A 15,359-nucleotide genomic window follows, 5' to 3' on the forward strand; every position below is an offset into this window, starting at 1 on the left:
TGTGTATTTAATGCGCTGGTGGTTGTGTGTATAATCCATCTGCGAGCCTTCTTTGCAGTGTTTTCCGGGACCTGTGTGTTTCTGTCCTTTTTAAGGTAGGTCCTCTGTGAGCACCCCTTTGCTGGATTCAGAAACCAGGTGCTCGACTTGCAGTGTTACCTCACTCGTCGATATTGTGTCCAGCCGGTATGATAGCCCTGGTTCCGGCTTCATGCGGCCAGGTCAGAGGCTTCTGCGGGAGCCTTCTTGATCATCAGGCCCCCGGCACGACACTGCAAAAAATTCCTGGATGTCCGGGCTCCAGGATATCCCCTCTTGCTGAGGCATCGAGCGGGAAGTATAGGTGGCATTTGCGAGAACCTTCTTGTGTAATGCTGTCTCAGGCAGTGCTCCCCTCGCCTTAGAGGGTCGTATTTGAGCTTGCCTCTCCCGTTTGGCCCAGTACCTCCGGGTATCTGTGATCAGATGCCTGGAAATGTTAATCCATGCTATGGTAAGTGCACACGCTAAGCTCTGTGCACTTTCTGAAACCCACATAGTGGTAAGTGTGCACGTTGAACACTTTGCGCACTTTCTAAAATCCACATAAGTGGTAAGTGTGCACGCTAGACTTTGCGCACTTTCTGAAATCCTGTACGGTAAGGGTTACGCGTTATAGCTTCGTTCCCTTTTTCTGAGTTGGTTAGACCCCGGTACCTTGGGCTCCACTCAACCAGTGTGTCTCTATTTTTGATACACTGGAAGTTGGTTCTTTGACACTTTGAAGTATCGCTCCCCTCACCATTGAGGGTTACTATGAGCATGCTGCTTCCTATCGAGCGCCTGGGTTCGCTCCGTGGGCTGTTCTCGTGGTAGTATTAGCAGTGCTCCCCTTTACCAAAGGGTTGCCTATGAGCGCGCTATTCTTTCTGAGTTTGGAGTTCTCCTCTCACGTGAGAGTTGAGTTCTCTGTTTTCCCAGAGCACCTGGAACCAGTAGCATCAGGTGAACTAGGCCCTTCCAAATCCGCCTCTCTGATGCACTGAGTTTTTGGCTAGCTTGCAGTACACTTACCTCTGATTCTAACAATCATGCTGGGCGAGCCCCCTCTATCGTTGAGAGCTGGGTCTGTGTTCCCTCAGCTAGGTAACTTTACTGCTGGCAGTTCCAGTACTGGAACATGCTGTAGGTCCGAGCCTCCCTCTCGTTTAAGAGCTGGGTGTGTTGCTCCCTCAGCTAAGTAAATTATTGCTAGCTGTTCCAGCATTGGAACATGCGGTAGGTCGAGCTCCCCTCTCGTGTGAGAGCTGGGTGTTTGCCCCCTCAGCTAGAGATTTACTGCTAGCCATTCCAGCTTTATATCTTAGATCGAGTTGGTGACTCTCAAACATTGGGTTTGGTATGCACCATTCCATCTATGAGCTGCTCTTTCAGAGTGCAACGAGAGCCCCTTAGAACGGTATCCTAAAATTTTCAATGTATGCTTCAGACACGGGTCACGACGAGGCGTTCCCCATAGCGACCCCTAGAGGACGCAGTGTCTCGTTCCCTACTCAGGGAACCATGGTTATATAAGTAACCTGAGACGTTTTAATTTATTTAATTGTAGTTATTGTAGTACTTTAAACTACTTTTTTGTACATTTTATTTTCATATTTTTATTTACGTTATTTCATGTAAAAATGTTTTATGGTTTCAGTTTAAGTTTTAGTTTACAATAATAAACCTGATTTGAACAACTATTTTTACAGCCTTTATTAATGTAACATCACTCAATAATAACCTTGCCCTTAAATTAAATATAGCGCATTTAGATGCATCTGGTTTGACATTATTCTAAAAGTAATGGTATCAAAGCTACCACATCATTACTTGTAAAAGAAAAAAAAAGGGGGGGGGAGTATGGTGGGGCACAATACCTTTTCTTTCACATGCATGAAGATAATCAGGCTTTCAAGAGGCTTATTTTAGACAAGTTATAAGGCACCATTTTTTTCCTCATAAAAGAGCCAATTTTAATTTCCAGGCTAATTTGCAAGGCTTATGAACCCCTGGATACTTGCATTAGAGCCCATTAGGGTCTGGAGGGGGTAAGAAATTAGGGTTAACTCCACTGGTTTACCATTTGCCTTGTGCAAATGAGCCGGCTTAAAAACTCTGAGAGTCCAGGTGCTGGGTGTGACTAAGAGTCTAATAGGTTACCTTGAGTGCAAGGAGAACAGAGAAATGCCAAAGCCCCTTTCTCTGAAGAAAAACATATTTTTTTCCACCCGACAGCAAAGTTAAAACTTTTAATCTTCAGAGGATAGAGTGAATTTAAAAACTGTACATAGACACAAATAAATAAATAAATCTCATGTCAAACTTGTATGACTCACTTTCTAGATCTTCATTTCTTCATTCAATGTGAAACCACCGTGGCTGAGCACTCTAGCTAAAAGTACATTACTGAAATTAACCAGAATCAAGTTTTTTTTTTTCTTTGAACATAATGTCCAATACTAAATTAAGTACAACACTGTGTGGTACTAAAGACCAAGTATTAAATCTTTGAAAGATGGGCTGAGAAGAGGCAAGATGCTTTCTGGCATAATTTGTAGCAGACCTGCCCTTGAACCCATGCTTCAATAGATAACCATATCAAAGCCACACACTGGGAGGGGAGAGATAAACAGCAGGACTTTGAAACAAGAAAAAAAAATATTTTTCTTTTTCTTATAGAGGACAGTGAGGAATTCCTCAGGGAGCAGTGCTGGGTCCCCTTCAGATGTAAAAAACAAAACAAAACAAAAAAAACCTATGACAGATTATCACAAAATAAGCATTCAAGGTTAACATCTATATGTCAGGCAGAGATATTCTACATCCACATGGAGTATTCCTAGCATTTCACTTAAAAAGATAACCAAATTATAGTGTAGTACTATATGTATTGTAAGCATTTATTTAATTCACACCACATTATTTCCATTCTGAAGTTGAGTTGTGACCAGGCCTTAATAATTAGAAAATTATTTTCACAATTAATGTCTCTCCCAGAGTTTAGTTTGCAGTTCACTCATTTGTGGCTAATTGTTTGCCTTGCCGCAAATTTAGTACCTTCAGTCCACAGCTGCTAACAATATCCCTGTGTTCTCAGATTTAGAGCGCATATGGCTAAATAATTTTGACGTCTTACAAAATAGCATTACTCCTTCAGTTAAAGTCATAATGTATTCAAATATTAAAGTGCTATAATCTTTACACATTAAGTTTCAAACATGTCTCGTTTCTTGAGAACGACATGGAACATAACCCAACAGACACACGCAGTGCCATGCAAATTACAAATTATGCTGTTACATAATTTTGTTAAAATGAAACTGCCTGCAGAAAAGAAGAACAGATGAGTAATTAATACTGTAGGTCTGGCAAATTAAATATTGACATGATGTTTAAGTGCACTGTTCAGTCCTCCTTTTGTTTTTTTTTCTATAATCTATAATATAACCAAACAACAACAATGGTGCCAATACTCAACAACAAAACAGCAAAAATGTGTAAAATAATCTAAGGCGAATTCACTAAACTGCTGTGCACGCACACACACACACACACACACACACACACACACAATCCCTCTCTACAGCAGGCTCCAGGGACAATCTCCCTGGAATAACCTGAGGTTAAGCGGCTTGCTCAAACGCACAGATAGCTCAAGAATTGCCCTTTGTGTGGTTTGAACCAACAACAGTGATGTTTCCTGACCTTTAACCATTTTGCCTGCAAGGTGCACTCACAATGACTGCCATACATGGTTTGACACAGTTTTCAATATAGTTTAATAGTGAATATAAATTGCTGTTCACAATTTTACTTCCATATTCTGAAATATTTTGCTTGACACTGGATATTGTAGGATGGTACTTGATTGGATTGCGAAAAGTGGGTGTTAAGGTGCGGTTACATGTACTTTCACAGACAAAATACATTGATTTCAAAAGGAATCCATGTAAATGGGATTTTGTTTGAGGGCAAATTATTTCCTCACACTGATTTTGTAATGGGTTAAAGTTAGTCACAATGACTCACCGCACTGACCAACAGAAATCTGTTTGGTTTGAAAGTGACTTCTGTATGAGCTACACTATTGACAATAGATAATGAACCTTTTTTTTTGTTCACAAAATTTCACTGAGCTTTCACTATTTTGACCAGCCCCTAACATACCGGATTGGAGCCAGAATGAATGCTAAAACTGAGCCTAGCTATTCGACATCAGCAAAAAGCATTTTTGCTTTGAAACAACATGAACTGTTGAATTATTCACAATACATGCATGCATTACAAAAAGCAAATAGTGTAAATTTTTACTTCATGATCACTTGAAATTCTACTAAAGAAAAAATGTAAATTATAAGAGAAAGAGAGATTGGGAGAGTGAAGAGGGAAACAGAGAAACAGAGAGAGAAAGATGCCATGAGACAGTCAAGGCCATTACAGAATGGAAAGCAGAAAAAATATATGCTTATACAGTAAATGCAATCCATTGTATCAACCATTTTTTTAAATTGTCCATATGCCACAGCACACAAACATACTGCCTCTTGCTACACAAGGTCGACATCTCCATGAACAGAAAAACCAGCAGCCATCAAGATAGGTCTGTTTAGGTGTTTATACACCAGCTAACTCATCTTCACCATTTTAGCTTCTCATTCCTAGTGCATTCTCATTCTTATTCCACTACAGTCTCCAGTAAGAGCTCTCCCAATATTACATCTCAAGCACTGCTCATTACACACCACTCTGTAGCAGAGGCCTAATGTCCCTCTTCAACATGGAAAAGATCTCTAATTGCGATAGAGACTCACCTAGACCCCCACAATACTTCAAAGCTCCTGTAACAGGCAGCGGGTTTAGGAAAATGTTACAACAGCATTAAAATATAATCTGCTTTTCATTGTCAGTTAAAGACCGTGAGCGTTGCTCACGTCCCTCTGTTGACTTTGATGGCCACCGGCTGTATTGTGGATGAAAATCCTATCAAGAGCTTGTTAAACTACCTACTCTTACTCCAAACAAATCGAAACCTGAAAGCGATGCAGTCACATTGGTATTGATCTTGAGTGACAAGTCCATATGATGCAGATTTAAAATTAGCCATCATGTGGGAGAGCAAAATTCAAAAAGGAAAAGTACAGACTACTTATTCCTTTTAGTAAAGCAAGCTTAAGGTTTTGCAGCTAGTGCACTTAAGGTCCTGTTTACACCTGGTATTAAAGAAATTGTTCACTAAAAATGAAAATTGTCACTATATACTCCATCTAATGTTTCATCCCTGTTAGTTTTTTCCATGAAAAAGAAAAAGGGGGTTTGAAGCAGCTTCTTGTGAAGATCCATGGAACTAATCAAGCTAATTTGAAGCTAATCAAGCTCATTTGGAGCTAATCAAGAAAAAAGTATCATAAAAGTATTACTATTCCAAGTCTTCTGAAGCCATATGAAAAAAGTGTGTAAGAAACAGGCCAAAAATAATGTCATTATTCACTCAACATTTTACCTTCACTACTATCAAATCAAATATGGTGCAGGTTTGATGTCATTGTGTTTGATTACGAGACACTCACAAACCATAGAGGTTTGATGTTATTGCAGTTCAACTTGCACCATATACATTGGAGAGCTACAGTGGAGGTGAAGATTACCAGTGAAAAATGACTTTAGGGATGCATAAGTCCTCATTGAATTTGCTTCTTGATGCAACAAGGACAACATGGACCACCTACTCATATAACAAAATTACTGCATGAAAACAAGGGTTTGAAACAAAGACTATATGACATGTTTAAAAATAAATAAGTAAAAAAATAATAAAAATGACAAAAGCACAACAAAATTACTAAAACATCAACTAAAATTTAAATGAAAATAAAAAATAATCTGAATTATTAATTATATATATATACAACAATGATAATATAATATAATATAATATAATATAATATAATATGACAATAACCTATCCACGCTTGCTATGTTTTTTTTTTCAGTGGAATTATTACATTTTTTTTTGCTGAAAAGCAGAAATAAAAATGTAATTCAAATTCTACATATCAGTTATCAGAGATAAACATAACCTGTATCGTATCAGCCATAAAAAAGACAATATCAGTACACGACAGGCTGATCTGATGTGTGTGGTCATGAAATCAGAGACGATTCACTTGACGAAATCCGATCAGAAGTGGTCACCAGCCATGCATTTGACACGCGACATGTCAATACCAAGTATAAACTGTAATCCCTCTTGTCTGATCACTTCTGATTGGATCATCCGAGCTGGATGTTAATCCCAGGTGTAAACAGGGTCATAGAGATGGATATAGTTACTGCTTTCCGCCTGATTCACTCTCCTCTATCATCATTTCTCCCGTATCCCTTTTACCCACATTACCCATACTGTAATCTCAATGTTCTGCTATGTTTGGAGCAGCTCTGCTTAGTAAGAGATGGAATGGAGGACGATAAGACCATGCTACCAGATGTTGTGCTGGAAAAAAAGTGCACTAAAGGGACCATAAGAGGGTTCTGGGCTGCCTAAGAGGCAGAGCACTCCTTTCCACAAATGTCCATAACGAGTGCTCCCGTTCTTCCGAAGCTCCCTCGCCATATGGCCTTTACTGAGGCAAAGCTGCCTGCGGAGCCCTGTTCACTCACTACGGCCATGGACCACCAGCTTGGACCGTCCTACAACCAAAAACTCCTCCCTCGACCATATGAGCATATCCACGGTGAGTTTGTTCAGATGTAATGTGGAGCAGACTACAGCTGGCAGGTAAAAAAAATAATAAAAAATGTGTGGACCAGAAACCTCAGGCTACTGAAAGCTAGAGACTACTAGTCTATCATTTTCTCTCTGTAAGTCTGAGTCTGTCTGATCCACTCTAAAGATGAGACAGCAGTGTGCAGCTCGGTCTCAGTGGTTTGGGCTATTTTTACAGCACACGGTGAAGGAGAAAAGTGACGACAAGGTCACCTCTTGCTTTAGGTAGATGAAACTTTGCTATAATGAGATGTGGACACTGATAATGGAGCACATCTCATCTCTGACTATTAAAGATTTTCTGTTTCGTTATGTTTTTGATCTACACCTGAGCCAGCATCTATGGAAAACAGAAGCCTGTGAAAACACACACACACACACACACACACACAATGAATGACAGGCAGCATCCCTCTCCTGGACATTCCCGAATCAAAACCTGACAAAAAATGCTTCAGGCTGTATTGCGAGTTTGGCTGAGTCTCCACAGAAATACCGTGCTGGTGGAATTCAGACAAAATAACCGTATGGTGATCCTGGATGCAATCCGGACTGAGAACCGAGAGCAGAAAACCCCAAACATAATCATACTAATGTAGTAGTGTAGTTGATTAATAATAAGTTTGTAAGTAATATATACACACCCTTTTGGCTGTTTTGCAGTTCACCTAAATCTCACAAGTGTAACCAACTTATTACAACCAATATATATAAGTATGTATGTACGTATGTATGTATTTATTGATGGAAATAAAAATTAATATACCTTCATATAAATACTGTATACACTACTGTTGAGAAGCTTGGGGTCAAAAAGAAATTTGTATTGTTTTTAAAAGAAGTCCGTTTTGCTCATGAAGGCTGCATTTATTTAATCAAGAAATACATTAAAACAGTAATATTGTGAAATATTATTACAGTTTAAAATTCTGTTTTCTATTTTCATATATTAAATCATTACCCAGTCGTCAGTGTCACATGATCCATCAGAAATCATACTAATATGCTGATTTTTTTTTTTTTAGAAACCGTGAAGCATATTTTTAGGATTCTGTGATGGATATATATTTATATTAGGGAAAAAAAGAGAGTAAGTACAAAGAAAAAAACATGATATATTATTTGTTTCACAAAGTCAAAGAATAATAATTTACTAAATAAATATACGAATCCCATTTACTCTTTGGTACATTCAATCCATTTGAACTAATATTTGCCTGTCTCTTCATCTTTTTCATATGGAAATATCATTCATGATACAAAAATGAGAAGACTTAGGCCTACTTTAAAAGTATAAATATAAGATGTAGTCTTTCAATTAATATAAGCTCATAAAAACTGTTTGTATGATGCATGTAAGCTGTTGCAACTGCCAGCCATTCTAAAATCTAAAAACTCACAGTTTTTCTACTAGATGAAACTTAAAATGTGAGGAAAAGGACAGCCTGAGCAAATATTGAAAGGATGAAGGTTCCTACTTCAATACTGCATCTCACCTCTATTATCTCTGATATTGACAAGCCTGGCTAAAGGTGTGTTTGTAAGGACAGCTTTCAACATGGCACAAAGTTTTCAAAGCCTTTCATTTTCACCATCTATTTTCTGTGCAACAACTAAATAAGGTCAGTTGGTCGAAAAGTAATTATAGCCAGTTAACACTTCATAGCAAAATCAATTTGAGCAAAACAAAACCTGCTTTCACAACAATTGGGTTGGGTTTTCTTGGTAAAAACAGTCTCTCAGGATAAGAACACTTTTTTTTTTAATTTACCAAAAGAATATTTCCTCTGTGATCTGACCCTAATCGACAAATACGCTCATGGCTAAATACCAGACAGAACACAGCTTTTGTCAAAAAGAAAAATCTGTAAACATTAATACACACATCAATTGAAAGTGCTCAATGATATTCATATGGCAATCACTGAAATCACACCCTGATATGACCATCCTCACTGTAAAAATTAAATGGCATATAATAAGATTTTTTTTAAATGGCAATGACATTTTATACTTAATGCTTCTGTGAAATTTAAAGACCAAAAAAAGAGTTGGGAACCATGGTATAATATATTCAGGTTCTTTTAGTAATATAAAATAAATCTTTCATTTATCTTCAATTAGTCATTTGATTTAGATTTAGGTACCACATGATTTTTTTACAGAATCACTGCTCTAATCGGTTTACCAGGTCAGTGTCACTTGCATGACAGGAACAATAACTTTGAACAAATATTTGTCATGAAATGCCGGCACAGTATATGCACACAGATCAAAAGTTTCAATAGCTGCAAATTAAAACTTACCACAGAAAATCATCGTCTCTGTTTTTATTACAAGGGGATTATGTGGGTTAAAATGGATAATACTCATCCATGATGGCATTTGTATTAAAGCCCAAACTAATGAGAAAACTCTGACCTGCTGTTTCCAACATGCACTTAAGAATTGCACATACATTTGTTAAATTCTTCTGTTTGCTTTAAACCTCAATATATGATGTTATATTAAATGGGAGCATATATAGATGTACACATAAAATTTGCCATGTTGACCAACAGAAAGCTGCTTGGTTTGAAAATGAAAATGGACCTTTCTTGTCTGCTAAATTTTGCTGGTATTTCACTAATGTGACCGTAGCAAATAGAACAGATACCATATTTATCATTATGATTTCTTCCATTCATATATTAATTAAGGTAACAATCTCACCTTGTCTGACATACTCTTCTGTCTCCTGGTGCACCAGCTCCGCAACACATCCTCCATAGCGCAGGTGTCCATCCTGCTGATAGGCCTTCAGCGTTTTGCTGGAACTGTATGATTTCTGTGACACTATATGGTAGTTCTCACTGTCCAGAGAGGATGTGGCGTAGTGCAGATCCTTTCCGCGCTGACCCTGTGTCAGAGAGCGCTGCCGTCTGTCCTTCAGATCCATGACTGCAGCGGCTAACGGACAATTATGTCAATTACCTGCAGAGGGAGGCATGGAAGACATTAGGGCTTTGCAATTTCAATGTACCATGTTTTTAAAGATAATGTGCCAAGTTTAAAAACAGTTCAACTTTGGTTTTGTATTCACTTCAGTTGTTCTGTGTGAATGCCCCCTTACATGTGTGTCTGAGGGTTTTTTGTTGTTGTTGTTTAAATACAAATGCACTCTAAAAAATGCTGCGATTTGGTGCACTCTTTCGGGGAATAAAGGTTTGTATACATTTTATTTCATTCATAAAGTCTTTAATGTTATATTATTTTACGCAACGCAACATAAAGACGAGATGTTAGTCAGCTGCGTCAGCAGCAGTCGTTTCGCGCTGGAAACACCTTTGCCTTGCATAACATAAATAGATTTTATTCGTTATAATACTGAGTGTAAATTAATTTGATGTTAAAATATGTTCTCTAATTTCATTACTGTTTGTTTTTGGGCAGGGTCTTGGAGTCAGTCACGCCATCTCTCAGCTACGAGTGAAACGTGAGGCCGCGGTCTAAAGTTTGCAGTTCCCCCGCGAACAGCAGCCCTTCACCGGCTCAGATTTCGGCGACACACCGGCACGAGAATTAGCACTATTTCGGTAAAAAGCAATTACAGAGAACGATTGAATACACTTAAATTAAAATGCTACTTCTATATGCCTTTTTATTTCTAAAATGCTTGTTAAACGAGTTTAAATGGATGTAATGTTGTAAACTATGCTGTATTCACCCAAATAAATTCAATTTGTCTTGTATTTTGTCCATGGGTGTTCTTGCTTAATAATAAATGTTCATCTTTTGATTATTGCTGTTGCCTATGGTAATTCTGTGTGTGATTTTTAATTTCGAGCCCATTTTAAGCCAGCAATAATCATTTTTAAACAATATATTAAACAACCCAGCATGGTGGGTAAAAACGTTTAACCCAACCAGCTGGGTCAAAATAACCCAGCATGTGTTCTGTCCAATATTTACCCAGCACTGGGTTGCCAAATAACCCAAGTTGGGTTGTTTTTAACCCAGCATTTTTTAGAGTGTAGTCACTATAATTTCAACAAGTTGAAACCTTACCAATGATATATATCACATCCAATCTGTAAGGTGTTTTTCTATTCCTATTATAATTATGATGATCATATTTCATAAAGTTTGTAACAAAACAGCAGTTTAAAAAGCAGAACTCAAGAGTCGCATATAATACTGCATACTGTATATGCATTAAAAGCCACTCGGTTAACTGGTTAGAATGCAAAATAACAATACAAAAAAAGTAAAGTGCTTATAATTTCTCAATATCTTTATGTCTTATAGTTGCATTTAGCAGAGCTGGGTGATGACATATGTACACTCTTTTTTGCGAAGATACAAGCAATCGTTGAGATAAGCGATATAGTATATATCACCCCACTTGAGTATATTGTATGTAAATGAATTTGAATGAAGTTATTCTATACTGAGCAATAATACAGTTTACAGTTTTTGTGACAATATACAGTATACAGCTGCCGAGATTTGCTATATAGTATATTGCTTAATATGAGTATACTATATGTGTCCTCTGAATTTAAAGCATTTTGAGAGCAATTTTCCCCAAAGTAGTTACATTTGCAAGATAATAGTTCTTTTACTCACACATTCTAAGTGCATTTTTCTGTTAAAACAGTTGTCACCATGATTTTCTGTTTTGTAAAAGCTTCCACAGGGCGATTAATAAATGCCAACTTGATAAACAGAAAAACATGTCTATTTGTACCTGTTAAAACCAACAGTTGCTTCTCTATTAGCAAATTCCCAAAGCCACATTCTACCGAATGGCTCCCTATCAGCTGTAGATCAAGTCGATAACCACCCGCGAAAACTCTGTAAGCAGATCAACGATGGATGTCATATTGCAGGAGAAATACATACCCTAAACATCACAACAATGTATCAAGCCTCCCAAACAGAATGTGCTATCTCCAGCTTGAGACAGACGTATCCTCATGATGTCTTATTATCAGGTAGAGACACAGAGTCTCTATCACACCCTCCTACTCTACATCTGTGTCAGTGTGCTGAGTTAGCCAGGCATGGAAGCCACTGGAGGATCCAATCAAAACAGTGAGTCTTTGGCAGAAAGCCTGTTGTTTAGGACTTTTACATAATTTAGTCATGAAAAATAGCACTCTAAATGTTACAAATGGGGAAACAGGGGCAATGAAAGAGATACTACACCTCTGTAAATTACTGGCAGGTCTTTTAGGACATCTTACTCTCCTGCAAAAACTACACAGCCAAGGCAAATATTTTCACCTCAATCTATAAATGGTAAGCCCAGAGAGACGTTGCTTTAACGTCAATTTCACCCAGGAGATTAATAAAGTACCGTCCTACGCTATCCCATCCACTTACTGTAAATTACCGTGTGGTTTCGCTTACAATAGTTGGCAGTTGGCAGAGATCTACTAGAGTTTGAATCAATTACATCCTGAGTATGTAAATGAAGAGGTGAACTCATTTTGTCCATTTGTTTGATGTTTGACAAATATAACCACCAAAATAAGGAAATATGTGCTGGTAAAGCTGGTAAAGCATTGTTAGATCTAATTTAAATCTGCTCCTCAAAATGAAAGTCTATCTTCTTCCGACCAGAAACACATTCGGCGAGTCTTCTGGCTTTGTCTTATGACATCAAGGCTGATTTATTTGATTCAAATTACAGCAAAAACTTGGAAATATTTTTAATATTTAAAATAGCTATTTTGTATTTGATTATATTTATAATGTCATTTATCCCTGTGATGGCAAAGCTAAATTTTCGGCAGCCAGTAACATGATCCTTCAGAAATCATTCTAATATGCTGATTTGGTGCTCAAGAAATATTTCTTCTTATTATTAATGTTCATATTAATATTTTTGTGGGAGCTATAAAACATTTTTCAGGATTCTTTGATGAATAGAAACTTCAAAAGTACTTATTTCGTATAGAAACTGCTACATTATAACAATATAAATGTCTTTACTGTCACTTTTAATCAATTTAATGTGTCCTTGTGAACATAAATCTGAAATATGAATTTCTTTAAAACAAAAATAATTTACCCCAAACTTTTAAACGGTAGTGTAAACATATAAATATCAAAATTTGTGCTGGCACCAGGCATTCATTTTGCTACTATAAGCATTATTCAGTTAACTTCGAGTACATTACTAGACAATTTGACCCTAAAAAGTAAAATGCCTTTGAGAAAAAAGTTGTTTGGTTGAAAACATTAAATCAACAGTACTAAAACACAAATTGAGGCCTTCAAAGAGAATCAATTTGAGAGCAAGGCAGCAGGAAACAGCTCTGTAATTGTTCAGGTTGGACACGGCACTGCGCTGTCAATATGTTCAATGAGGACAGTGTTTGCATATGGGGAGGCACTCTAGTTGTTTATTGATTGCCAATTGGTATTTACATTAATAAATGTTTCATTGGCAGACGGGACGTGCAGGCAATGCAAATCATTTGTTTTGTGGAACAATAATATGACAAATATACATTACAGTTTCATACTTTACAAGTTTCAAATAAATATATGTTTGATGTCACCCTTGCCATTAATCTGGCCTTTGATAAAGTGTGTTCAAACAGGAAACATGAAAGCCAACCAATCAAAAACATTGACATAGTCATGTGCATTGCAGACGTGCAGGTTGTGATGTCAAAAAAGGTAAAGGCTTATGAATATGAATTAGGTTATGCTCTAAAAATTATCTTCTAATTAACATTATCTTTTTTTTTTTAGATAAATCAACAGGTTATGTGATCAACTGATTCAGAGATAAGGCCTGTAGTTTAGTATTCACACATTACAGACTCAAAACTGACATTTAAACAATAACATTATAATTAGAAATGCCCAAAAATCCTTTAAGCAGCAATCTCAGTGGAGTTGCTGAGTGAAAACATAGAGTTATTAGTCAACATAAAACTAAATCCTAATTAAACAATGATTTGAGGAAGTGTTCAATCAGTGTACAATTTAAGTGCTCAAATGAACTGTGATGTTTAATAATTTTATTCCTATGTCACTTTTGGTCCTGGGATATCAGAGAATAGTGAATAAATCAGGGGTTTTTGCATTAACTAAAACTTATACTAAAATGCTAAAAAAAAAAAAAAAATGAAATCATTAAAACTAAAACCATTACATTATCTAGTAATTAATAGTTTAATTTGAAGTACTAAAATAACTAAAACTAACTGAAATAAAAAAATAATAAAATAAAACCCCAAAAAATGACAAAAACACAACAATGTTACTAAAACTTCAACTAAAATTCAAATTCAAATGAAAATGGAAAATAAATGCTATTTTTTTCATCTACACTATTTTTTTATAAAATATGAACAAAAACTATATATCAATGATATTAAAGTAACACTGTATTAAATATATGGATTCAAGTATGACTTGTTGGTTTAGTGTAGGTATGCACCAATATTAACATTTAATAATAATAAATTGATAATTATTTTAATGTCGTAGCCAATAACCAAAACATTTCCAATTTAAAAAATTCTAAAATATTTTGTTTAAAAAAAGATGAATTTGGTCATCACAAAATTATGTAGTCTTAAAAATGACTATTCATTTTGAAATTTTTAAAGATGACATTTAACAGTGTTATTACATTATTTTAACCATTAACCTTAAGTGAGCATTAGATGCCGGCAAAAGAAAAGAATGTAAAAAAAAAAATAAAAAATAGAGGAAATCTACTGGCAGTAGGCAATCTACTAAATCACAGTTTTGTACAGCTTAAATTGACACATAAACAAGTATAATGACCAGTGGTGTATAAAGTACCTGAAAGCCATACTCAAGTAAAAGTACAGATAGCTTACCAGAAAATGACTTTGGTAGAAGTTGAAGTCACCGCTTAGAATATTACTTGAGTAAAAGTCTTAAAGTATGTGATATTTATTGTACTTAAGTACGAAAATTATTTTTTAAATCTTAAACGTACTTAAGTATTGAAAGTAAAAGTACAAGTAAATGCAAAATGGAAAAGAAGCAAATAAAAATGTGTCTTTCATTTCAACATAAGAAAACATTTCTGGAATCTGCATCTGAAATAGCATTTAGATGTATTTACACAGTTAAATGTAGCTCAGAGGGGACATGGATGCATTTAACCTGCAGTTACAGATGGATAAATAATGTTTTGTTTTTAACATAAAACGTTGAATACTGATATTTGAAATGATTTAAACATGAAAAAAATAGTCGAAATGTGAAATTAAAACTGCCAGGTGACAGCAAGTGACTGCTAATGAGTGAGTCATTGAGATTCAACAGATTCGTTCAAACGGCTAATTCATTCAGGAACAAAGCATTTAAAGGGGTCATATGATGCTGCTAAAAAGAACATTATTTTGTGTATTTGGTGTAATGAAATGTGTTTATGCGGTTTAAAGTAAAAAAAACACATTATTTTCCACATACTGTACATTATTGTTTCTCCTCTATGCCCCGCCTTTTTGAAACGCGTCGATTTTTACAAAACTAATCGGTCTGAAAAGCGAGGTGTGCTCTGATTAGCCAGCTATCCAGTGCGTTGTGATTGACC

At 36.1% G+C, this 15,359-nt stretch overlaps 1 protein-coding gene across 2 annotated transcripts in view; it reads right to left on the minus strand.

Annotated features, from left to right (window-relative positions):
• The window catches only part of LOC107756813 (teneurin-2-like), an 88,100-nt gene that overhangs the window by 7,113 nt on the left and 65,628 nt on the right, over positions 1–15,359 (minus strand). For both annotated transcript variants that reach the window (XM_016574103.1, XM_016574101.1), the window contains exon 2: positions 9,497–9,757. In XM_016574103.1, coding sequence (XP_016429589.1) covers positions 9,497–9,722 — 226 coding nt within the window. In that variant the 5' untranslated portion in view covers positions 9,723–9,757. The remainder of the gene's footprint in view (positions 1–9,496; positions 9,758–15,359) is intronic.

The sequence above is a fragment of the Sinocyclocheilus rhinocerous genome, unplaced genomic scaffold, assembly GCF_001515625.1.
Source record: "Sinocyclocheilus rhinocerous isolate Xijiao unplaced genomic scaffold, SAMN03320098_v1.1 scaffold22, whole genome shotgun sequence".
In the NCBI taxonomy this organism is placed as follows: domain Eukaryota; kingdom Metazoa; phylum Chordata; class Actinopteri; order Cypriniformes; family Cyprinidae; genus Sinocyclocheilus; species Sinocyclocheilus rhinocerous.